Source organism: Lampris incognitus, chromosome 18, assembly GCF_029633865.1.
Source record: "Lampris incognitus isolate fLamInc1 chromosome 18, fLamInc1.hap2, whole genome shotgun sequence".
Lineage (NCBI taxonomy): Eukaryota > Metazoa > Chordata > Actinopteri > Lampriformes > Lampridae > Lampris > Lampris incognitus.
In genome coordinates, this window is record NC_079228.1 from 31,195,889 (window position 1) to 31,220,921 (window position 25,033).

Sequence of the window (25,033 nt, forward strand, 5' to 3'; positions counted from 1 at the left end):
CCCCTCTGGGGTTGCTGGACTTTGCTGCCATGCTGAAGTACAACTATGATTCAAAGTAATTAACAATAATGAACAACGAGGCAGGACAATGGTGTCCAAATAAAGCCGCACAGTAAAGGATGTCAGACCCAGGTTGTCTAAAAATAAAACGCCGTAAGGCCTCAAACCACTCACTGCTGGTAGAGGTTGTCCAGTACAGCGTCACACCACACGCTTCCATGGTGTTTGACTTAAACTGCTTTCCGGTTTACAGAATCTGGACGGAGCTGTTAGAATTTCAGTTGTGTGCATCATGTTCAGCTTTCGCGAACAAACCCGGATCTGTTGTGGGATCCTAGAAGTGACTGCAGATGATAAATGTAGTATGAGGTACCGCAAGGACATTGATCACAACGATAAGACCTATAACCACTACAGTCCACTTTAAATTGAAACTGCAGAGTGAAGAGTGAAGAGCCACCAAACCACAATGTTGTGCTTTAAATGACGGTGTAGCGACGCATCGCAGCGTGTCACGTTTTTTGTTTTTTTTTCTCTTCTAAAATTAGGAAGGGGGATACAGCCTGGCACGGAGCAGCATCGCCAAAGGCGGCAGGTGCACACACCTGTATCTGTCGTTAAACTTGTTTTATATTTGAAAAAACATAAATAGTGAAGAGAAATATTCAGGGGGCATCCGGATTTGAACCGGAGACCTCTTGATCTGCAGTCAAATGCTCTACCACTGAGCTATACCCCCATACAACAACAAGGAATGGTGTATTGCTTATGTAGTATACTAGACGAACTAAAAACGTGTATTTTATAAAGTTGGTCACTATTTTGAGGAATTAAAAAAAATCCCGTAACGCGTACACAAAGAATCAGAATACATATTCACCACTTCCTGTTCTCCCCACCGGGCTCTAGACAGTTCACATCCGCCAGGAGCGTCTGTACACAGTCTCTCGAAAACCACGTGATCAAACGAAGCTCGCCGATTCGTTGTACGGCGGCCTTGCTGCTTTAACCCTAAAATTAACGACTGTAACTGTATTGACTTTTGCGTATGACATTTCCGAGCTGTTGTTGTTTACGCGCCGCTCTGTGAGCACGTGGATTGGCTGCTCTCGCCGTTCAGGTGGTTTCCGAGAGAATGTCTGCGCAGACCCCGCCCCCCCCAGCCATCTGCGACTATTCCCCGTGTCCCTCTCTGTATTTGATTGTGTCATGTGTCTGTTTGGTTGTCAATTTGGAGGCGAGCGCTTCCCTTTATTGACTTAGCGTTTGAAAGCCCCCCCCCCATCCATTCATCCTGCCTTAAACTATTATATATAGTGGCATCGTTTGTCAGATGATTACAGGAAAGTGCCACAACCAGTTTCCACTCCAGCGGTCCATGATGAGCTGTGTCATGTCAGTCTGAAGGAGACACTGCTGTTTACACATGCTAATTCCATTGTATTGAAAATTCTGCGAAGGACCGCTGCTCTGACGACTTGTCCTCCATTCCATCCATCCATTATCCAAACCGCTTATCCTGCTCTCAGGGTCGCGCGGATCCTGGAGCCTATCCCAGCAGTCATTGGGCGGCAGGCGGGAGACACGACTCACAGGCCGCCAAAGCATTAGAGTGGGGGTATAGCTCAGTGGTAGAGCATTTGACTGCAGATCAAGAGGTCTCCGGTTCAAATCCGGATGCCCCCTAAATATTTCTTCGATTTGTCCCACCTTGTTTAAACGTCCAACCGTGGCAAATTTATAGCGACTCGAACCCTAACCCGCGCATGCGCAATAACGCTTGGTAGGCCAACTGGATAGGTGGGACGTTAGATCACCGGAAATAACGATGCCACTGTGCTGTCACACTGCTTACAAGCAGTTTTTCAAAAGTCACAAAAGGGTCGTTGGGAAACATCATCCCACCACCACCACCACTACCACCACCATCATCGTCGCAGGTGGAGGCCTCAAAACAAGACCTGTCGGGAATACGGGTGGGAAAAACAAAAACAAAATCGCGCAATCCAGAGGGCTGAAACATTAAACTTTGAAACCTTACCTGCCCCCATCACAACGAAAACCTCCCTTCAATCCTCCTAGAATTCAACCAAGCCAGTAAAGGATTTATACTAACCCTGCTTTAAAATGCATGGCTGCCATCGGTGTCCAGACACTGTTTCAACTGAGAATCAAATGCAGGTGATAGTAAAGTGGATAATGATTTTGGTGAAGCAAACTAAGATGAGATTTCTTCCACAAGGAACAGATAGAAAAAAATTAATTAGGGGCAGCATGGTGGCCCAGTGGTTAACACTGTTGCCTCACAGCAAGAAGGTCCTAGGTTTGAACCGTAGGCCGTCCCAGGTCCTTTCAGTGCGGAGTTTGCATGTTCTCCTCCTGTCTGTATGGGCTTCCTCCCACCATCAAAAAGACATGCATGTTAGGGTTAACACTTCTTCTGTCTGTGCCCCTGAGCAAGGCAATGGAAAGAAGAACTGGAGCTGGTCCCCGGGCGCTGCAGCTGCCCACTGATATACAATATGATGGATTAAATGCAGAGAGCAAATTTCATTGTAATCACACAACTGTACAATGACAAAACCACATCAACCAAGTGAACACCGTCTAGACAACTCATTTAGAACAGGTGAACAGCTATCTAAAGAATGTAGTCCGGATCCCTAACCCAGAGCGATTCACCGAGGACAGATATTATCTACCGAGACAACATTATCTAGATTGTTAACCTTTAATGTTGCCCCCTGAAACAAACCCACAGGTCAGGAACCTTGACCAATAGGTCAAGAGACCCTGTTAGTGCAGCTTAATCAGTCTCGCCTAGAACCCTTAATGCACGCTAAAGACAAACCTGTCCCAGAAGGCATGACATTTACCTTGACTTGGAGGGAAAATTCACAAGTTTTCAACCTTATCTGCGTCTGTCTGAGATAGGGATAACATGAAAACCACCTGCAGTTGTCCCCGGCCTTTTGTGCATCTCTGGACAGTAGTGAAAGTGATGTATCGTGATGTCACTCGGTGGAGAAATAAACTACAGCCTAACAGGGTTTCTACTCTAATCTACTCTAAACACACTCACTATTCAGTAAACACCTTCATTCTCTTGGCTAAGCTGCATTTCTGTGGGTGTAAATGACGTCACACAAAACTCGCACAGAGGGTTTTTACGGACGGCGATGCAGAAGCTACTGTGCAGCAATGCATTCTGGTACGTGTAGGAGCTGTGGGAACGCCTGTGAGCAGGACAACAGTGAATTCCCCATCAGTATAGTGTGGACTTTATTGCTTCAAGCCTACATTATTCATCAGCACTGACTGCACAAAACCATTAGTGAAATGTCCCTTTAAAACACTTAGTAATGTTATCTGATCTCTTCACCCCTGACCTCTGAGTCATGCACGCCAGTAGCCGGGGGCAGAGAACCTTATGTAGGGCTACCGCAGAAGGGTGGATGAGGACGGATCTCACTATGCAACTTGAACTCCCCAGCTATGGGTTAAATAGTGCCACTGCCTAGTGGATACCCCGGGAGAGGAACAGGCTACGGGAGCAAACCCCTACAGAAAACCAACGTCCACAGTGTCGTTGTCTTTTTGTTTTCTTGCCCTTTTGTTTGTGTTTAAGTGGGAGAGTACTGCTGGCATCGTGTGTGGCTGCCGCTTCTCCCTCTTGTAGCCCCCCCCCCATCCACCCCTCCCTGTATGTCTGTGTTAGGTTTATCTGTTGTCTTGTTTCACCCCGTTTATTGTAAAGCGACTTTGAGTGTTAGAAAAGTGCTATATAAGTTGATTAATTATTATTTCTATTAAAATAAAGTGGCTTCCTTCTTTCTTCACTCGAATAGGAGGAATTCTATCCATATATGTTGTGTAAAACACAGAAACATCGACATCACAACTGTTTCCCTGCTCTGAAAAAAGTTTGCAAAGCTTGTATTATCATGCAACACCAGTCATATGCAGGCGTGGTGTCTTTAATGGTGCTGGGGAAGAAACAGCTCTCATCCCAGCAAGGTTTTGTATTACACTTGGCAAAAAATATGAAAACTGCTTTCAAAACATATTGCAGTGATTTGCACTTTTGCAGGTGAAGGCCGATTACAAATCCCTAAAAGTAATGAAAATGCAGTTGTAGTCCTATTACAAATCCCCGAAAGTAATGAAAATAAAACCTGCCAAAGGATTGTTAAGGACTTGACATTATGCAGCACAGAGTAACCTGGAGACCTGACGTTTGAATTTCAACCCAGTTTATTCCTTAAACCGATGTTGGTGCCTTACAGTCTACGTAATGTTATTTAGGGCCTATTCTACTTTCTGCGTTGGACATGATGTACTTACTCAGCAACCACGTTTTGCAAGCGCCTTGAATACTAATGACGCATTTACTGTTTGTAATTAAAATCGTCGGATTAAGAAGCGGGGGGGGGGGGGACACCGTAAATACTTACCGCAGGCGTGGAGGAACCGACTATAACGTGTCACATCGTAACGTGTCGATCGATCCGCTGACGCCCTCTAGCGGCCTGTAATTCCTCTGCCGCTCGACACGTGATTGAGTTGAAAGGTCACGCAGAAAACATGGCGGCTTCCAGGAAGACGGCTGTGGTGCTGAAATCAGTGAAGAAAATAGTGGTACAGTTCTGTCCGTTTGAGTCCAATGTCCGATCCACACGGTAATAATACTTTAGAGCGTCTCATTTTGTTGTGTAGTCGTGATGTCAGATTATATTGTTGAACACGGTATCTGGTCTGTGATGCGACCGCGGTTGACTTTGTTAAACAACGTCTCTCACGACCAGATGGATTCCTTAGTCCCACTCTAAGACGTACTGTCTGGAGTGTATCATTAATTTTACACCAAGGAAATACGACATAAATGGGTTGAGTTCCTGTTTCACTGGAAATAACTTCTTGTCGTGGAGGTCTCATGACGTCAGATTGTGTAGTTTAGGGTTCAGACGTCTAATATACATGATAATCGTAGTGTGCTGTCAAGCTGTCATACGTTTGCATTATGATTTTACACTTATCTGTTGTTAACTTTTCATTGTCTACCCTGCTTTGTCTTGATTTTATGCTGCCTGATACAGTGCTGCTTGTTTTTTAACTGTTCTGTAAGGTGTCCTTGAGTGCTCTGAAAGGCCCACAAGTAAAATGTATTATTAATTACTATTATTATTATTATTATTATTATTCGCCGGTAGGCTGTTCTATTAAGCATATACCACTGGCTCTCTCAAAATGCATCAAATAGTAATTTCATTTGCCAGTGTCATTCTCTGACACTGACAATGGCTATTGAGCTCATTCAGGGATGGGCAACATGATCCAGAAAGTCTTTATGCATGCTCAATAATCCAGGTAAGAAAATCAAAGAAGGTGGAATCAGTTCATCTGGATACAACGTTTATTGACAGAAATAAACGTTGTATCCAGATGAACTGATTCAACCTTCGTTGATGGTCCAGAAAGAGCCGGTGTGGGTGCAGGTCTTTGTTCCAACCAAGCAGTTCCACACCTGATTCTATTAGTCAACCAAATAGTCTTTGCTAAGGACCTTGATTTGTAGACTCAGATGTGTAACTGCTTGGTTGGAACAAAGACCTGCACCCGCACCGGCCCTTTCTGGATCATGTTGCCCATCCCTGGATTTAGACCAACTGTATGGGGTCACTGGACCGATGTGAGGGCCATTGTCGCCCACATATTTTGGAAAATATTCTGTCCACTGGTCATTTCATCAAAGTGTCATTTGGCAAGCGTGCAAGGCAAAGTTGATTATCTAGTATTGTTTGAAATGTGCACTCATTTCTGCCACAGGGAGTTTCTGGTTATGGTTGGCTCAGAGAAAGCCCGGGCCTCCAACATGAAATGTGAGGTCACAACCCTGGTCAAACATGACAAGTCTGAGCCTGTGGTGGACGTCACATACGGTAAGCAATGAAACGGCCCTCATTCAAATGGCTGGGAGAAGACACCAGTTGCTCTCTATCGAGCGGTGGTGTATTAAGATTTGAACAGTCTGTCATCATTTTCTCCTACTGTACCTAAGACACATACATGGGAGTCACTAGAAGAATTGCGAGTGCTTTTGCATGGGGAAAAATATCTCAGTACTTACTGAACAGTAGGCATTCATAATTTTCTTTTGTCCCACCCAAAGTCAGCTTCTCTGTCGGATGATTGGCAGATCTCTTAAAGGGGGCAGGATCAGCAGTTTTCATACATCATGGCGAATTATTAGACCATATACATCCCCTCTTAAGAAGTGCACACAACATGTTTGCGCCACTGCAGATATCTGGTCAACTAAAAAAAACGAGTTATATGGGAGTCACTGTACATTGAATACAAACAGACACGCTAGAACGTGGCGGCACAGTCGCGCAGTAGTTAGTGCAGTCGCCTCACAGTAAGAAGGTCCTGGGTTCGAGCCCCGGGGTAGTCCAACCTTGGTGGGTCATCCCGGGTCGTCCTCTGTGTGGAGTTTGCATGTTCTCCCCGTGTCTGCATGGGTTTCCTCTGGGGGCTCCGGTTTCCTCCCACAATCCAAAGACATGTAAGGCAGGTGAATTGGCCATACTAAATTGTCCCTAGGTATGAATGGGTATGTGTGTGTGGGCCCTGTGATGGCCTGGCAGCCTGTCCAGGGTGTCTCCCCACCTGCCACCCAATGACTGCTGGAATAGACTCCAACATCCCCGCGACCCTGAGAGCAGGATTAGCGGTTCAGATAATGGATGGAGGGATACATCCCCTCAGAAAATGGTAACATGGCATAGTGGCCCAGTGGTTAGCACTGTTGCCTCACAGCAAGAAGGTCCTGGGTTCGAACCCCAGGCCATCCCAGGTCCTTTCTGTGTGGAGTTTGCATGTTCTCCCCCTGCGTGGGTTTCCTCTGGGTGCTCTGGTTTCCTCTCACCATCAAAAAGACATGCATGTTAGGGTTAATACTCCTGTCTGCCTTTGAGCAAGGCAATGGAAAGAAGAACTGGAGTTGGGCCCCGGGCGCATTTGCCCTCTGCTCCAATACAATAAGGATGGGTTAAATGCAGAGAACACATTCATTGTAATAATACAATTTGTTGTTAGAATACGATGTCAAAGTGGCTTTCTTTCTTTCTAATGTACACACCTGAAATAAGTCAGCCAGGTGAGAAGTCGCCACAAACAGTTATCTGCCATAGTTCAACAGCCAAAAAAAACCCAGGAGGGGTGTTACCTATTACATCCTGCTATACCTCTGCTCCAGTGACCTCTCACTTGTCTTCTTCAAGTCTCAAAACATGGTCAGCATCATTCAACTTTGTGTCATCATTACTCATCTCAGTGCACTCCCTGTAAATAACACCTACTAGTTTGGGCCATTCAGCGGAGAGTCATTACACAAAAATGCAGTCACGAACTTTATCTAAATTCTCAACAGCAAACTGCTGGCATAGCACTAAAACCTCAAAACTGCTGTATGCTTTCAGTGGTTTATTTTAAATGCAATTAAATCAAAAGTTCGTAATATCCTCCGAAAGCCAAGTGATACTTGGATATTTTTTCCAGCTATCTCTGTGTCATCTGTGAAGCCCTTTTTTAAAATGAAGTTTACAGAGCGCAGAAAGAAAAAAAAACGTCTGTAAAACTTCAAGTTAAAAAAAAACAACGTATGGAAAGGTGATAGTAAATGTCTCGTTTCTCCTACAGTGGATGGAGAGAGGCTGCTGATGAAAGGGGCAAACCTGACCAGCAACGAGATGTTGAGTGCATTTCAGTCCCGCTGCAGGGCCAAGGACCCACAGGCAAAGGCTGGGAAATGAACAGCCCTCATGTTTTGTATATATTTATGTGCATCTGTATGATTTGCTGTTTATAATAAAATTTGCTTTATTGAAATGTGTTGCTCGTGGTCTGATTCGCTTACGAGTTGCTTTTTCCTAGCCGTTTGGTCGCATAGCGGCCGTGTCCAGTTTCTCATATCAAGACAAACTGCCCACTACAGTGGATTTTTTAAATGCAAGTGAATTAAAAAAGCCTTTTGGCAGAAATAAAAAAAAAAAACCCCAGTGTCATATGTAGGTAACTGCTGGACCATGTGTCCTTGTTTTGTGGCGTATCTCCCTGATAAAGGATGGACCATTCTAGCGTCGGAGAGAACATTATGCAAGCTCCAACCTCTGACACAGTAGGACTAAAATGTCATTTGGCACCAAGTTTAGATGGGACTTCTAAAAAAAAAAAAAAAAAAAAAACCTCTCACCAATTCCAGCGGAGTGTATGGGATGTCGCGGAACCAGGATGCTCTGACGTCGCCGGCCGTGATTGGGCTCGCCTGCCGTGCGCGTCAGCCGGGCCCCTTTAAAAAGCTTGGCCCCGGTTCACACCGGCACGACTCGTGCTCTTGGAACAATTGGCCTGTCTGCGGAGGGTTTCACACACAGCTGCAAAGATGGTTGAGAGGTTTGTTGGGACGTGGAAGATGGTTTCCAGTGAGAACTTTGACGACTACATGAAAGCAATCGGTAGGAGGATCTGCTAGATCCGGTTCTGGGGACAGGTTGTCCTGAGTTCTCGGGGATGTGATAATGCATGTGATAGCAGCAGCATGCTGTGCGGATTCAGTACTATGGCTTGACTGGCTCCTGACCGCAGTTTCTTTTTTTTTTTTCTTTTTTTTTATACGGTTAAAACTTAAGTTTTCCATTTTGAATTTTGTGCATTTTGACGCATGTCACAAAAGTATTTATTTATTTATTTATTTATTTTTGTTGCATCTGTTGATGATTTTCCCCCCTCCCGCTGTGTCTGTGCAGGTGTGGGGTTTGCAACCAGGCAGGTGGGGAATCGGACCAAGCCCAATTTGATAGTGATGGTCGACGACCAGGGGTATATTTGCATGAAGTCACAAAGTACTTTTAAAACAACTGAAATCAAATTCAAGCTGAACGAGCCGTTTGACGAAACCACCGCAGACGACAGGAAAACCACGGTCGGTGCACGTAAAGGGGATGAGGGGGGATGGGGGTCTTTTTGGGCTGGAGGTTATTCGGTGTCGGGAGTTAACGACTTCTCTCTCTCCTCTCTACTATACAGACCGTCGTAACCCTGGAAAATGGCATACTCGTGCAGAAACAGTGTTGGGATGGCAAAGAAACTAATATCGAGAGGGAGGTGACAGACGGAAAATTGATAGCGGTAAGTAGGCTGCACCCACTACCCCCCCCCTCTAGGCACCATGATACAAGTCTCCATAATGTCCAACCCACAAAGCGACTATTCACGCTTTCCTTTATGAGGATAAAACCCCATGAGGATTATTCAATTTGGCCGTTTCGGAATTTTCGTGTCGCTTTTCAATTTGCACCAAAACAGCAGCGCCAGCGATCACCCAAAAGCGCCGACTTGCATTTTCCAACTTCATAAATGATTTGATGATTAAAACACGGCAGTTTAACACAAGTCCATGTGTTAAACTGCAAAGATTTGCTGTCGATTGACTTGTTCAATATAAATTAATCCCATCGTCAGCGGGGTTGCACCCCATGGCGTTTCAGGCAAACTGCGTAAACCACGCGTCTTTTTACGCACGGTTTTGCTCACTTTACGCACGGTTTTGCACACTTTACGCACGGCTTTGCTCACTTTACGCACGGTTTTGCTCACTTTACGCACGGTTTTGCTCACTTTACGCACAGTGTACCCCCCCCCCCCATAACTCAAAGCTTATGCTGGGAGGTTTCTTCACCCAGCTGACACCTTTAAGACCCTCTCCCCGTCTCCTCCCCTTCCCCTCCTCTGCTCTCCCCCCAACAGAAATGCAGGATGGGGGACGTGGTGGCCGTGAGGACATACGTGAAGGAGGCATAACGGACGGGACCCCCACCCTCCGTGTACGGATGACGGAAAGGCTCAGTTCAATGAGCGCGAAGGAAAACTAAAGTTGACGGCGTATTATTTGCTCTTCCTATATTCTTTATCTTCACTGTGTTGCCAAAGCAAATTTCTATTCCTCTTCACTCCCAACACGACTCATTCGGTTCCAACCATTGTTGTAGTGATTTGAATAAAGATGATGAAATGATAAAACAGGAGTTACGACCACGTTATTGTATGCATGTATTTTTTATTTGATTTATTTATTTTATGTAAGGTATGAAAAGGAAGCAAGGCTTGGATGGAGATTCAGAAGGAAACCATGAGAAAATCCGTTATTTTTCTGTTTTGTGTTTTTCAGTTGAAGATAGTCTTGAATGCATGCCAAACTGACATATTTAATTGGTGCTGGAATACACATGCAGATAATTTTAAAAAGGGACACTGATTTTTTTTCTGACATCGTAGCATTGATGCCTCTTGGTAAGGGGCCCATAGAGAACAATAATCAATCCACATTCCTAATTTGACCCGCAAGACAGTCAGTCCACTACCCTTTTGCAGCTTCGGCTGGCTTTGTATTTGGAGTCTTCTTTGCCTTGGTGGTTTGATAGACAGGCCCGTTCCTATATGGGCAGCTCACCCGGAGGTAAATAATGCAGCAAATCGTCAACCCCCCCCCCCCAACCCGGTGGTATATATGCTTTGAGTTGGCAGGGGCTCCTTAAGGAATGTGCACTCTTTTCAGAACCAGGGGTCATTCAGGAGACACGTTCCTTCTTTCCCTTTTTGGCGATGTCGAACATTTCCCATTTCACATGTTCTGGCAGCCGCAAGCGGGGGGGGGGGGGAGAAGCAAAAGCATTATGTCCCCTCTCTTTGGCTGCCGTCAGCTGGGCAGTGGGGGCGGGGGGGGTTGGGTCAGGAGATTGTTCCAGAGACGACAACCACTTTCCCATGGCAGGAAAAAGAGTCAATAGCGCTGATTGGCCTTGATGACCAAAACAGGTGGAACTATAGGTCAGCAGTCCACGTTCCCTCGTAGCTCGGACAATGATGCCGTTTGAAACTGGAAGTGTGTACGGGTAGCAAAGGTCACGACGGCAATGCTGTATTAGTGTGTCACAGGCCGTTCCGAAGGCCTTTAAATCCACCATTTTACCGTGGAACAGTTTTCATGATCAATTCACTGTAATCACAGAGGTGACAAATGTAAGGTAAACGGTATTATCTGTCCTCTTCAACATGCCGCCCTGATGCAACACCGCCGCAAGCGGCCTATCAGTTACATAACGGCTGCTCACTGTTTGCAGTGAGTTTGCAACCGCAGATCAATGCACTCAGGCAGAGTTTGCACAGCACCAAAAAAAAAAAAAATCTGATTTTTAACCCAGTGTGGCCCAAATGTGATGAGCTTTCCTTGATTCTCAAAACGGGGGGTGGGGACAATGACACTTTTTCCATTCTGTCAAGTTTAGACCTTTAAAATTCACCCACAGCGGTCCCGAAGTGGTTTCCTCTATTCTACATGTGCTGAACAAAACAAAAAACCCTCCGAGCGCGATACTTTCTCTTCAGCAGCCAGAGAGAAACGATCACATCTGCCACTGGTTGACTTACAGGTGTCTTCGTATGTTTTCCCATCCCTTTGTTTGGATAACAGCAGGGGGCTGAGCCGTGATTTAAAGAAAGAAATACACTTCCCAGATTGGTTGTCAGAGAGCCAGCGACCTGCGGTGATGATCCATGGTGCCTCCCCACCATTTAAAAGTGAAGAACTTACAAACGAGGGAAACTGTGAGAGCTCTTTCTGCAAAAAAACAATACCACAAAAATAAAATTAAAAAAAAAGAAAAAAGGAATGGACCTCATTCATCAATCGTTCGTATGTAAAATTTGTTCTTCCACACCCACAGAATGTTTTGGCCCTGAAATTTGTCTCAGAGGTCAGGGTAGAACCTGGGTAACCCCTGACTGTAGACACCAGTTGGCTAACACTGATGTCTTTGCAAGGCTGGGTGATTGCATATCGCAAGCGGTAGACAATAGACGTTGGGGGGAAGGAATTACAAACAACCATCAATCAGGCGTTGCTTCTGACCCAGTCACTGAGGATGCACTAGCCAGTGCATTCTTAGTGCCGGTCTCAACCCCGGATAAATGGGGAGGGTTTCACCAGGAGGGGCATCCGGTGTAAAACCTTTGCCAAATCAAATATGCCGATCATAAATCAGATTTCCATACCAGATCGGTCGAGGCCCCGGGTTACCAACGACCGCCACCAGTACTGTTGGCCAGCGGGGTGGCTAATTTTTTTTTTTAATCTACATGGTGACGGTGGTCACATGGCTCGGGTCCTGGGCTGTTCCGGTGGCGTCTGGACACTGCCTGGCATCCTCCTCATCTTATTTTTCATATATTTTATAATTCCATTTTAATTGAGTTCTGTGAATTGTGTAAACAACAGCCATTGCATGTTGTCCGTCTATTAAAGGTTTATTTTTAGGGAGTTGTTCCTTATCTGATGCGAGGGTCTAAGGACAGGATGTTGTGTTGCTGTAAAGCCCCCTGAGGCTAATTTGTAATTTGTGATATTGGGCTGTACAAATAAAATTGACTTGACTTGGCAGTGGCCTTGCTTTGCGTCCACTTGTCAGACGATATTGAGGGCTACAAAATTCCACGGGTGTGTAAGAACAAATCTGTATGTACTGGACTGATGAATGAGGCCCAGTGTTAGTTTTGAGCTCAATCTCAGTAGCTGTAATTAATAGCTTTAAGAATTTGATTTTAGAGCTCTGAGTTCATCAGTATTTTGATATTTGTACCCAGGTCTCAAGCCCAAGGAGGTTGAGGCACGTTGTTGTGTTGGCCATGTTGGGTTCAGGGGTGGGCAACATGATCCAGAAAGGGCTGGTGCAGGTCCAGGTCTTTGTTCCAACCAAGCAGTTACATGTCTGAGTCTACAAATCAAGGTCCTTAGCAAAGACTATTGGTTGACTAATAGAATCAGGAGTGGAACTGCTAGGTTGGAACAAAGACCTGCACCCACACCGGCTCTTTCCGGATCATGTTGCCCATCCCTCACTGAAGTGAATTCTAACTTATTTTGGGAAAGCATTAGCAAGGTTGTAAAAAAAAAAGAAGAAAAAAGGCTTGGGGTGTCCGGGTGGCATGGCAGTCTATTCCCTTGCCTACCAACATGGGGATTGCTGGTTCTAGCTTGGTCGGGCGTCCCTACAGACACAATTGGCCGTGTCTGCGGGTGGGAAGCCCAATGTGGGTATGCGTCCTGGTCGCTGCACTAGTGCCTCCTCTGGTTGGTCGGGGCGCCTGTTCAGTGGGGAGGGGGAGGGGGAGGGGAATAGTGTGATCTTCCTGTGTGCTACATCACCCTGGTGAAACTCTTCACTGTCAGGGGAAAAGAAGCGGCTGGCTACTCCACATGTTTGGGAGGAGGCATGTGGTAGTGTGCAGCCCTCCCCGGATCAGCAGAGGGGATGGAGCAGCGACCGGGATGGCTCGGAAGAGTGGGGTAGTTGGCCGAGTACAATTGGCGAGAAAAAGGAGAAAAAAGAGGGAGAAAAAAAATATATAACTTTGTTAAAAGAAACACTCAATGGTAGGGAAAGTGCTCAACAAATAAGGAGCATAATAATCCAGTGAGTCAAGTTTGATTGACAGCTGATGATTGCTTATGGCATGAAACAGGCTTGTACTGTCTCATAAAGAATTTACTTAACTCACTGGATTTTATATAAATATATATACATATACATATATATATACACATATACATATATACACAATACACATATACACATATACATATATACATATATATACATATATACATACATACATACATACATACATACATACATACATACATACATATATGTACACACACACACACACACACACACACACACACACACTCACACACACACACACAGACACATATATAATTGGCTGACTATGAGAATCAGGTGTGTAACTGCTTGGTTGGAACAAAGACCTGCACCCACACCGGCCCTTTCTGGATCATGCTGCCCATTCCTGACTGAAGTGAATTCCAACTAATTTTGGGACAGCATTAGCAAGGTTGTTAAAAAAATGGCTAGCATCAGCCAACCTTCAATGCAACAACAATATCATTGCAAAATAGGTTATCTATGTAATGAAGGCCCAGCACAGGTTTCCCACCAAACTGATGTTTTATACAGTAATGCACAATTTGTTCCGATGTTTAATGAACAGCGGTGCAAAGATTCATTCGTCCCATCGAAAACAATTCTCTCTTGCGTAAGGCTAAAGGTCAACAAAATGGGGAAATTGGAAAGGAAAGGGAGCTAACCAACCAGTCAGAGAGACAGCAGCAAATCTTTTTGTGCGGGCCGCAGCTACAGGCACCAGAGGTGGTTTTAGGCTGCGGATTAGGAAACTGCTCAGGAAGAGACGAGATAGCGAGAGCCCCCAGTGAGAGTTGGCTGGCAGGGCACTGCGGGCCGTGCAAAAACAAACGCCTCCAAAACAATTGGAGCACAGGTCATGATATGTGTGAGTGTAAATGTACTGAACCCGGATGGGTCATTAGGTTTTGCCCCCCCCCCCACACATTTGATTTTTTGAGCCAGCCTCACTTTTTGTGACCCTTATTCAATGTCTACAAAGGCATGTAAAGAATGAAAAGTTGACTATACATGTAGTCCATGTTGTGTATGTAGACTGCAGTTTTTCATGTACACTGCAGTGTATATGTAGCTTTTACTGTACATGTACATATATGCCCAATGTACTGTGAATCATACTCTTCTCATGCACATGGGACTATCAAAACTGCCTCTCCTCTCTCTGGGTACTCATGACTGAGTGAGTGTATGGTGTTTGTGTACAGAGTATAGAGAGAGAGAGTGTGTGTGTGTGTGTGTGTGTGTGTGTGTGTGTGTGTGTGTGTGTGTGACAGATAAACAGGAATAACTTGTTGACACTGGGTTTTGTGTTGTGTGAGGAGAGTATCTCGGATGTAAAGAGAATGAACTCACATCCTTTGCAAAACATCTGGAAAACTCTATTCCAGTGTAGTGTCTCCACCCTTCCTCTGCCTGTCCTTAATACACACACACACACACACACACACACACACACACACACACACACACATACATGTAATCATCTTTCCCATCTGAGGGAATCACCAGGGCTCGAGACCCAGACTCGGATCGTCTCTCATAAGGTTTGAATGTGATTCATCTGGCTTTCATGAGGTGCGACTGACAAGTTCATTCTCCCGTCCTCAGAGCACTGGTGTCAAACCGTCACCGTGAGATCTGTACTGTGAAACTGAACCGAGTCATTGCGTTCATTTTACCTCCTTTCAAAATTTAAGGATGTTTGACATTGTAACAGAGAACTGCAATTCAGTCAAATCTCCATGACGGCAAAGCGCAACCAGAAGCAACCACGCTGGCTCGACTTTGGGTTCCTTGGTTTGGAGCCTGAGCCACAGCTGAACCGACAGAAACTCAAACCAAAACCGCACAACAGACCGGCCCTACTTTACCTACAACCCAAATACCGCGCCCTCTCTGTGTGTTGTTTTACTCGGGTTGTGGCTGGAGGGTGGGGACGACCCCCGGGATCAACCCCTACCTCTCACGCAGGTCCGTCAGACGCTCGCTGGGAAGCGTCCAGAACCAGCCGTCCTTTCAGCCCTGACACGTAACCTTTGACCCCTCTTATGAGGACCCGAGGATGGTCTCGCAGGTCAAGCAAAAACATCTGGGCTGAGCCGTGTCGAGCCGAGGCCCCACCCCCGTAACGAACGGCGGGGGGAAGCTCGGTTGCCTCGTAACAGGGCTTTCTTTCTGAGGAGCCCGGCCATCCAGTAATACCTGCCCTCTGGTTCATTACCCGCTCCCTGGAGGTTGTGCAAGACGAGCCTCATCCGTCCGCATAAAGGCAGGCTGTTGTTTTACCTCCCCAAAACACTCGCTGAGTCGCGTCTGGTGTTCCAGGAAGGTGCTGATACTGTTATGGTTAGCGGGAAACAACAACGAAGAGAAGTCACACCAGTCCTCCACATTCTCCCTAATAAACGCTCTTTAATTGTTCTGGTATGTTACTGGTAAAAGAAAGGACCTTTTTTTTTGGTGTGCTCTACGAGCTGCACTGAAGGCGAATAATTGATCATTTGCACGCCTAACTTCGGCCTCTGCTGGAGGCAAGGTTTTAATTTTTGGCTTTGCACAGAATGAGAGAGCGGTGAAGAGCGATCAAGACACTGTGAATGTGCGTGATTTCAACGAACCACGTTGACGAAAACGCCCGCACCTTTCAAACTTCTTTAATTTAACGTACTAAAGATCCGGAGTGTGTTCGCAACAAACCGAGACACGTGGAGCTTCAAGCGCACCGCCTCACGCCGCCCTCGTCTTCTCAAAACACCTGGTTAGTCTCGGCACGGCGAACAAGACGTCACGCGAGACTTTATCACGCAACAGGAAATGACGTCCATGCGGAAGCGCGATTTTTAAAAAAAAAAGAACGCTGGAGTTTGGACGGTTTTGTCAGCAATGGTTTGTTGGAGGCTGTACTAAATTATATTTCGCCCATTCCCCGAGGACAAAACAAACGAGCATCCCTGTCATCATGCCTCGTAGCGAAGAAACGCTCCCACCTCGTTCACTACATTAACAGAAAAAATCCCCACAATGTCGCTTTAAAAGATGGCCGTCGCAGCTCTCCGGTTTTAAAACAAAGGAGGTGAAGCGATCTACAAAAACAGGACTTCTGAAGCACTACGCATGTGCGAGACAGTATATTTTTGCTTGCGGACGAGAACACAAAAGCAGCGGCTATTTGAAGTCATACCACCAGGAGTTTCGCCTTCCTGCCAGCAGCCCTCAGCTGAGCAGGAGACCCTCTGGAGCAATTGTATAGCGGATCCCTTTAAAGTGAGGGCATACAATACAAGATCCGACCCACAACACCCTTCCCACGACATTTCTGTGTGTGCGAGCTGTGCAACCATGGCTTTAAAAGTCCACCGTGGCTGCAGTGTCCTGTGTGGGTGTTTGTGTACGCACGCAGGCGCTTGCCTGCTTGTTGCTCGGTGCGTCTGTGCATCTCAGATACATGAAGAAATGCTTGTGTGGCAAAGAAAAAGCGAGTCAGCGTTAAGTGTAGCAGTCACTTTTTGCCCCGGAGTCCAACCGCCGCTGTGCTTGGCTCATCCACATCTACTCCTACGGCTCCTGAGAGACTCAACAGGACCATGTGACCCGTAATCCTGATGGCGGGCGGGGCTGTTGAGGTTAAAGGGAGCTGGGAATGGAGTGAGCCTTATGTCAGGGGAAGTGGAGGCGTGTACGTGTGTTTTTGTTAAGTGTGTGGTTGTGAGCCTGTTTTATGTATGAGTCGGTAGCAACGTGTGTGTTTGTGTGTCCATTTTGCGGGTATGTATTTGCACACCTGTGTGTATGCGTGTGCATGTGCTCACGTGAAAGTGCTTTTGTGTGTGTTTTCTCGTTCTTCTATCTCTTTGAGTACCCATTAGAGTGAGGACATTTTGAAAAATTGAGGACATTTTGGCTGGTCCTCACTTTTTTTAAGGGTCTATTTTAGAGTTAGGGCTGGGGTTTAGGTTAAGATTAGGGTTAGGTTAAGATTAGGGTTAGCCAAGTACTGTTGATGGTTAAGGTTGGGGATAAGGGCTTGGGAATGAATGTAGTCACTGAGGGGTCCTCATAATGGACGTATGAGAATGTGTGTCTGTGACTATGAAGTGTGTGTGCATGCAGTATGTATGCATGTAGGTGTGTTTGTCAGTGGATAGGAATGCACATATGCATGTGTGCCTGTGTTTATGTATTCTTGTGCATGTGTGTTTATGTGTCTATCTGCGTGTAGCTGCATATGCATATGCTCTTGTGTGCATGTGGGCACCTTTGCAACCTCCCACCTGTCTTCATATACAAATATACACACACAGATGTTCTCTCTTGGTGCATATCAAGCAATATTTGAGTTCCCCCAAGTCCTCTGTAGGAACTCGGAGACCCAGATTACATCCACAGCCACTCACTCGTGGCCTCGGCACCGGAGGAGTAAATAAATCCTCTGTGAAGTAAAAATATCTTCAATCACCAATCTGTTGCATATTCAATTCGCTGAAGCCTTAAGAACTGTGTAGTCTGCAGTTTGCAAACCCACTGAAGACTGGCAGTGTTTAATATTCACAGTGAAATAAATAAATAAATTAATGATTCCCAGTTGCAAACACAAGAGCTGCAAGGTTTCAAGAGGTTAAAGAAGATCTGTTGAGAATATTTAAAATGTGTTTCATGGGTTGAGCTTTTGTTTTGCTTTGCTCAGTTGGGTGTTATCTGCACACATTTGTGCATTTCCTTCATTGTGTTTTCATCGTTGCATTTTCAGTCACTTTATATGCACCCAAAGACTGAAACCTGTGCTGATTTGAAAGCTTTGATAGCTTTCGGTGTCAAAACAATTTGATGCAATGATACAACAGGCAAAATAAATAAAGAAGTCTGGAAATATTTCGCAAAAAGCACATATTTAGCCCTAAACTGACCTTGTTGGATGCTAATGCCCTGCCGCTGAAGCGTTTCGGGGAGTTCAGTGCAAGTAGTGAGCGTCACAGTGCCGTCTGAATGTACTGTACTGCTGGAAGAATGACTCGCTCACGTTAGCTAGACAATACAGAGGCTTGTTTGTCGTCCCTGTTCTCACCGGAAAACACTTAAGACTGGGAATTTAGAGCATCTCTCGCCAGATAGTGTTATGTAAAATGAATGATTTGTTATGGGTTTTTCTTGTTATAATGAGTATGTGAAAGCATGCACACAGAAAGATAAACACACAAACACAACGACCTTCCAATGCAGGTGGTATTGTAGACTTGAGTTGATATCCTAAAGGTCAGACTATACTTTGTGTCTGTCCTGCTTTCAGCGGTATGCATTTTTTTTTACCCATACATGTAACTGCAGACAGTTGACAGAGGATGTAATGTTCGGGACATGGGACAGACTGTGAATTGGACTTTGTCCGATGACTGATCTCATGCAACAGACTGAACCCAGAAGAGGTTCATAGCGTTGGTGAAGCATATTTGTTGCACAGAGCTGATATTTTAAGTCATATGAGAATATTACATCTGTTTCATATTCTATTTTTTGTGGATTTTCCCCCCTCCTTTTTCTCCCCAATTGTTTTTGGCCAATTACCCCACTCTTCAGAGCCATCCTGGTCGCTGCTTCACCCACTGAGCTGATCCGGGGACGGTTGCAGACTACCACATGCCTCCTCCAACAGATGTGGAGTCGCCAGCCACTTCTTTTCACCTGACAGTGAGGAGTTTCACCAGGGGGGCGTAGTGCGTGGGAGGATCATGCTATTCTCCCCAGTTCCCCCTCCCCCCTGAACAGGCACCCCCGGCCAACCAGAGGAGGCGCTAGTGCGGCGACCGGGACACATACCCACATCCGGCTTCCCACCCGCAGACACAACCAACTGTGTCTGTAGGACGCCTAACCAAGCTGGAGGTAACATGGGGATTCGAACCAGTGATCCATGTGTTGGTAGGCAACAGATTGGGCCGCTATGCTACCTGGACGCACTGTCTGTTTCATATTCCAGTCTCTCAGAAGCCTCAACCAGAGTTGTATCCCTGGCCCTGTGTGCTACAAAACGGTGTTTTCCGTGCATTTTTGCATGTTAAAATACACTGACACGCCATCGACACACTGATTCCCTGGTTGAGTGCAAACAGAGAGGGACAAACAGGATCAGTCCTTGACTTTGGATGCTAAATTTCATGAAACAACAATAGGCCATCGTGAGGAAAACTGGGTCGATGGTTACTTTAAAACGGGCTGAACGTGGCCACATACTTCCTCTTCGTGCGCAGGAGAGATAACCAGGGACTGTGATAGGCGGGAGGAAAAAGGAAGCCATCAGTCATCGGCTGACCTTTCTTTAAGTGGCTTATAAACAGGACTTTCAGCGACATAAAGTCGAACGGCTAGCCCCCTTTAACCCCGCCAAGTGAGATTTATGAAGCCATGGTAAACCTTACTATAGAGTCAATAAAGTTTTCATCTATACCGGCTTTAACTTCTACTACTCGAGCGACAACTGAATGGATTGATGGCCATTGTACTGTAAACGGTTTGTCAGTGTGCAGCGGCACTACAGGTGCCCTGTGATAAAGAGCCAAAAAGCAGCCAAGGCTATTTACCAATGTACTTGTAAGACTGTGTTGGACCATCAGGCCCACCTTTATAAAGCAGCGCTACTATAAATCTGGGGTCTGTGCAGCTTACAGCTTTTTGAGTCGACGCCCGTGTGAAAGTAGTGGGGGGAAATTTCAGTTGCCTTTCCTCGACTGCACAGCTGCACATTAAACAAACAAGCGCACCCTCAGCGGGTCGACCTTTATCTGGCTCTCTGTCTCGACAGGCACTTTTGATCCAGAAAAAGCAGAAGGGAAAGCGGAGCATGTGACTAATGGGTGCAGGGCTGAGTGTCGTTCAACGACGGCTTGATGAGGTTGTTCCTGCGGAGTTTCTCCTCATCCGAATCAAGCATGTCGTACATTAGCACTTATTCTATTTATAATCTGTTTTTTAGATTGTAATGTGATTGTAAAGCCCTCCAGGTCTGAGTTGTGATTGAGGATCATGCAAATGAAATTTGGCTCGACTTTATGGGGAGAGGATGGCATGGATGGTGGCCGTGGTTGTAGAGGTCAGAGTTGGCCTGAGGGATAAGTGAACTGAATGACTACTGAGGGTCACACACAGTCATGTCAGTAACTCTGTGTGTGTGTGTGTGTGTGTGTGTGTGTGTGTCGGGGGGGGGGGGCAAATCAAATTCTCATCACATAGTGAAAGATAAGTGAAAGATAAGTTTGCCATAAAAGTGATTAAATACCCATTTTAGTCAAATACAATATAAAACTGGGAAGATGGCGGCACAAATTCTTGTTTGCAGTGGCCTCACCTAGTACCGGTGTGCGAAGATGGTGGCGTGAATTCATGTTTGCGGTGGCCTCACCTAGTACCGTCCATGCAGTGTCTTTGTCCACATCTGTGTCTGAGTTTGTCTTCGTTTGATGGCTGGGAGAGCTGGCGCTAGATCGGCTGGGAGAGCTTGGTCTGCTGCATCCTGTGGGCCCAGGGACCACGGCCCTGCCTGGAGTTGTGCCCAAAGAGGTAACACTGAGGATGGTCTGACAGGACGCAGAAGCAGGGCAGGCTAAGCTAACTGCTAGCTCATGCAGACCGGCAGTCCTGATAACACCGAGGGTGGTCTAGTGGTGGCCTTGCCTAGCCTTGACTGTGTGTTTTTTGTGTCATCGTGTGGAGTGCGGGGAGGTGTGTTGAAGGTGTCTGGCTGGGAGAGCTAGCCTTGGATCGGCTGAGGGAGCTTGATCTGCTGCGTCCTGTAGGTCCAAGGACCACGGCCCTGACCGGAGCTGCGCCCGAAGAGGAAACACCGAGGGCGGTCTGACAGGACGCGGAAGCGAGGCAGGCTAAGCTAACTGCTAGCCCATGCAAACCGGCAGTTCCGACAGTCATCCTGGCTGACCTTTGTTCCCCTGGACAGTGATTTTGTTTTTTGTTGTTGTTTAGTTTAGATATAATTGTTTAGTTTGGATATATGTGTTCTTGTAGTTCTTGTAGTTTTTGGATATGTGTTTTTGTCTTTGTGTTGCATTTCTGTGGACTGGGTGAAAACAATGTTTCATTTCATTTCATGTGCGCAAGTGCATGAAATGAAATAAAAAAGTGTTTCTGATTCTGAAAATATGTTTTCCTACATCAACAGTTCCTTTAAGTAATGGTTTTAATCTAGAAATATATATCTGCTGATATAGGCACACTTGATGCAGAACACACAACTGATGCATTACTCAAACATTTACACAGATGGGGCCTCACTAAAACCAACCACTGGGTAGGCCCTGAATACAATTGCTATTTAATTTATAACATTGAACTGCATCCTATCATATCGCAACATATGGTATGGTATGGTACGGTATGGTATGGAATTTTATAGTAGAGTAGAGTAGAGTAGGGTAGAGTAAGTTGTGGACAGGGCCTTCTCTGCTGGCCCTGTCAACATCAAAATCATAATTTGTTATTCATAATTAAATTGAGGAGTGCCTGAAAAGTGTCTGAATTCAATGACTTAGTTCTCCTGGGGGTGAGCAGAGATTGGCTATATCACCTAAATGCATCACAGCTCCTTGGACCAGCACTAGTTTGTATTGCTTGCCTGTTACTGAAGCCAGAAGCTGCTAACTGATTACAACTTTGAGTGAGCGTTTCATCAGCCAATCAAATTTTGATGGTGACAGAACGCCTCAGGGACCCTGTAATGTGTCGGTGTTAGCCCCAGTGTCATCATTAACTTTGAGCTTGAGCCTTTGGTGGGTTGTGAGCAAACTAAGTGCGATGGCTGCCGCATTCACGGCTACTGATGATCTTCTTGCCGATCTTTACTGTTGCTTTATTGCTTTAGAATGAATGAAAGTCATTTGACTACATTCCTTTTATATCATGAAAACCGCAACGTTTAAATACATAAGGGCCCCTTCTCCCGGTAGGTGAAAAAAGGGGTGGTTTGTCATCAAGTCCGAGCACCGGAGAAGGGGAGATATGCCTGGCAGAGATCTGCACTGTACTGAGTGCACTCTCCTAGTTGTTTTTGTTTTTGCGCCATGTGGTGTGCAATCTGGTTGCTGAGTGACATAAAAGAAGGTGTGATGGTGATGCTACAATAGTGCACAGTGATGTGCGTTGTGGTTGTTGAAGATCAGCTGTCTTGTTGGTGATGTTCCAATAATGCATATAGGGCGTGATAATGTATTTTGTATGTATATGCGTTGGCTGTATTGGCACCAATATGAGAAAAGTGTGTGTGTGTGTGTGTGGGGGGCAGTTTGTTACTGAAGGCCCTGACTGCAACCCCACGGTACGCTACTGGGTATAGTATAGTATGGTATGATATGGTATAGTGAAGTATGGTGTGGTATGGTATAGTATAGTATAGTATGTGTGGTATAGTATAGTTTAGCGTGGTATGGTGTGGTGTGATATAGTATAGTATGTCTGGTATGGTATAGTATAGTTTAGCGCGGTATGGTATAGCATAGTATGGTGTGGCATGTATAGTATAGTATGTCTGGTATGGTATAGTATAGTTTAGTGCAGTATGGTATAGTATGGTGTGGTGTGGTATGTATAGTATAGTATGGTGTGGTGTGGTATGGTATGGTGCGGTATTGTATGGTGTGGTATAGTATAGTATGGTATGTATGGTATAATTTAGTGTGATATGGTATAGTATAGTTTAGCATGGTGTGGTATGCAGTAGCGGACCGTGCATTTCAGACCTATGCCTTCGGTGAGACGTCACGTCCTCATAATTACCCAAAGGCTGCCGTCATATCGCCATGCTACAATGTTTTAGTCGCAAAAGTGGTAATCATCACAATCATCGTCATCATCGTTATTTGTCACTTTTCACTTTCGCAACAGCGACACCGTGTGGCGACATGGTGTAACGTACAGCCTTACTGGAAGTAATCCCGCTGGGCATATTATGCTATCAGGAAACTCAACAAACACGTCCCAGCCAGGCCGCTGGGCAAAAAAACAACCAAACATTAAGTAAATCAACAAACTGTACAAAAAAATACATTTGACTCACCAGTGTTGTCTATCTGAAGACAAAATCCATTCTCCTTTCCTTCTGGATGAAACGGTCGATCAAACGGTCCTAGAGCACTCCTCAGGCTTTTAAATCCATCAGAATGTCCTTTTCAATGGCAACGGAGGCCAGTGCTGTGAGTCGTGTCTGTCCCGTTGTTAAGTGCTGAAAATGTCCTTTCAACAGATGCCGCGGAAACCGGGACTGTCACAGCTAAACAAGTGAAACGCCGCACATACGCCTTCCCCGGTTGGGTCAGAGCCGCTAACTGTGGGGTTGGTCTGTCCATCTCCACAATCCTTTGATTTCCCCCCAAACGATCGTCTTGTGACTCATAAATCTGCCACCACATCATTCACAAGTTCTCCTTGAGACATTATTCTCATTCCCGGCTAGCTAGCTTAGCTAACTAAACCGAAAACACAAACGCTAGCTAACATTAGCCACCAACTACCGCGATGCGCTGCACAACGCAACCACAACGGTTTCAACCGCAGACCTAGGCGCTGCTGCTGATTGGCTGAACAATCGGTCACGTAGGCTGTATGCAGCGAAGGTCCTATGACGCCGGCCAAGTATGAAAGAATACGCCCATCCGCTACACATCAAAATCTGATTGGTTGAGTAATCTATCAATCCAGTATTAACGCCTAACTTAATTAGATAGCGGAGACCTTCACTCGAGATGCCGAAGGCGCTGGTAGGAGGAGTCTTCTCACACGGTTACAACAGAGGGAAAAAGGTGATTGGATGATTTTTTTTTTGGCCGAGAGAATTCGTATGTGTAGTCGAAATTGAAATGTAATGCGATATCAACAGATTGATGAGAAGATTGTATTATATTTATGAAAGTGTTTTCGTTTTTCTGTGGCGTCTTAGGCCTTCACCGAAGGCCTAGAAGGCCCTGACGGTTCGCCGCTAAGTATAGTATAGTATGGTGCGGTATGGTATGGTATGGTATAGTATGGTTTGGTATTGAAAATTCAAGTTTCATTGTTTAATATACTGTTTACATACTCATAGTAAAAGCGTGCAACCTGTAAAAGTTCAACCTTTTTGTTTGTGTTCAGTACTTAAAAAAAATGAATTTCACTTGTAAAAAAATGAATTGTACTTACGCAACCACTTTGACCAGCTTTATACTTCAGATTTCTATTTTTAAGTGCTTTTACTCTACATATTGTGTTGTCTGTTTTCTTTTTACAGAGAGTTCTTAACTGTTGATTGTAAATTGTATATTGCAAATTGGAATGCATGTGTACCTGTTGTACTTTGTTGTTTGCACATCTCGGAGCTCGTACCTTTTTTCATTTCACTGCACTCGGGACTTGTACTTGCGTGTATGTGACAAATAAAACTCCTGAATCTTGAATCTTGAATCTTGAGGTGCTGAAAGTACTGTGAGTGGAGCAGAAACCCT

At 45.5% G+C, this 25,033-nt stretch overlaps 2 protein-coding genes and 2 non-coding genes across 4 annotated transcripts; 3 read left to right on the forward strand and 1 right to left on the reverse strand.

Moving 5' to 3' along the window:
* Positions 1 to 667: 667 nt before the first annotated feature.
* trnac-gca (transfer RNA cysteine (anticodon GCA)) lies at positions 668 to 739 on the reverse strand. The gene has a single exon. It is a non-coding gene; the product is annotated as a tRNA-Cys (tRNA).
* Positions 740 to 1,614: 875 nt separating this feature from the next.
* On the forward strand, positions 1,615 to 1,686 carry trnac-gca (transfer RNA cysteine (anticodon GCA)). The gene has a single exon. It is a non-coding gene; the product is annotated as a tRNA-Cys (tRNA).
* Positions 1,687 to 4,574: 2,888 nt separating this feature from the next.
* mrpl53 (mitochondrial ribosomal protein L53) lies at positions 4,575 to 7,884 on the forward strand. The gene is made up of 3 exons (XM_056298987.1): positions 4,575 to 4,679; positions 5,827 to 5,939; positions 7,702 to 7,884. The coding sequence occupies exons 1-3, from the start codon at positions 4,585 to 4,587 to the stop codon at positions 7,812 to 7,814; spliced, it is 321 nt and encodes a 106-aa protein (XP_056154962.1). The 5' UTR covers positions 4,575 to 4,584; the 3' UTR covers positions 7,815 to 7,884.
* A 475-nt stretch (positions 7,885 to 8,359) lies between these two features.
* On the forward strand, positions 8,360 to 10,080 carry fabp4a (fatty acid binding protein 4a). The gene is made up of 4 exons (XM_056298986.1): positions 8,360 to 8,516; positions 8,808 to 8,983; positions 9,088 to 9,189; positions 9,808 to 10,080. The coding sequence occupies exons 1-4, from the start codon at positions 8,444 to 8,446 to the stop codon at positions 9,859 to 9,861; spliced, it is 405 nt and encodes a 134-aa protein (XP_056154961.1). The 5' UTR covers positions 8,360 to 8,443; the 3' UTR covers positions 9,862 to 10,080.
* The last annotated feature ends 14,953 nt before the right edge of the window (positions 10,081 to 25,033 follow it).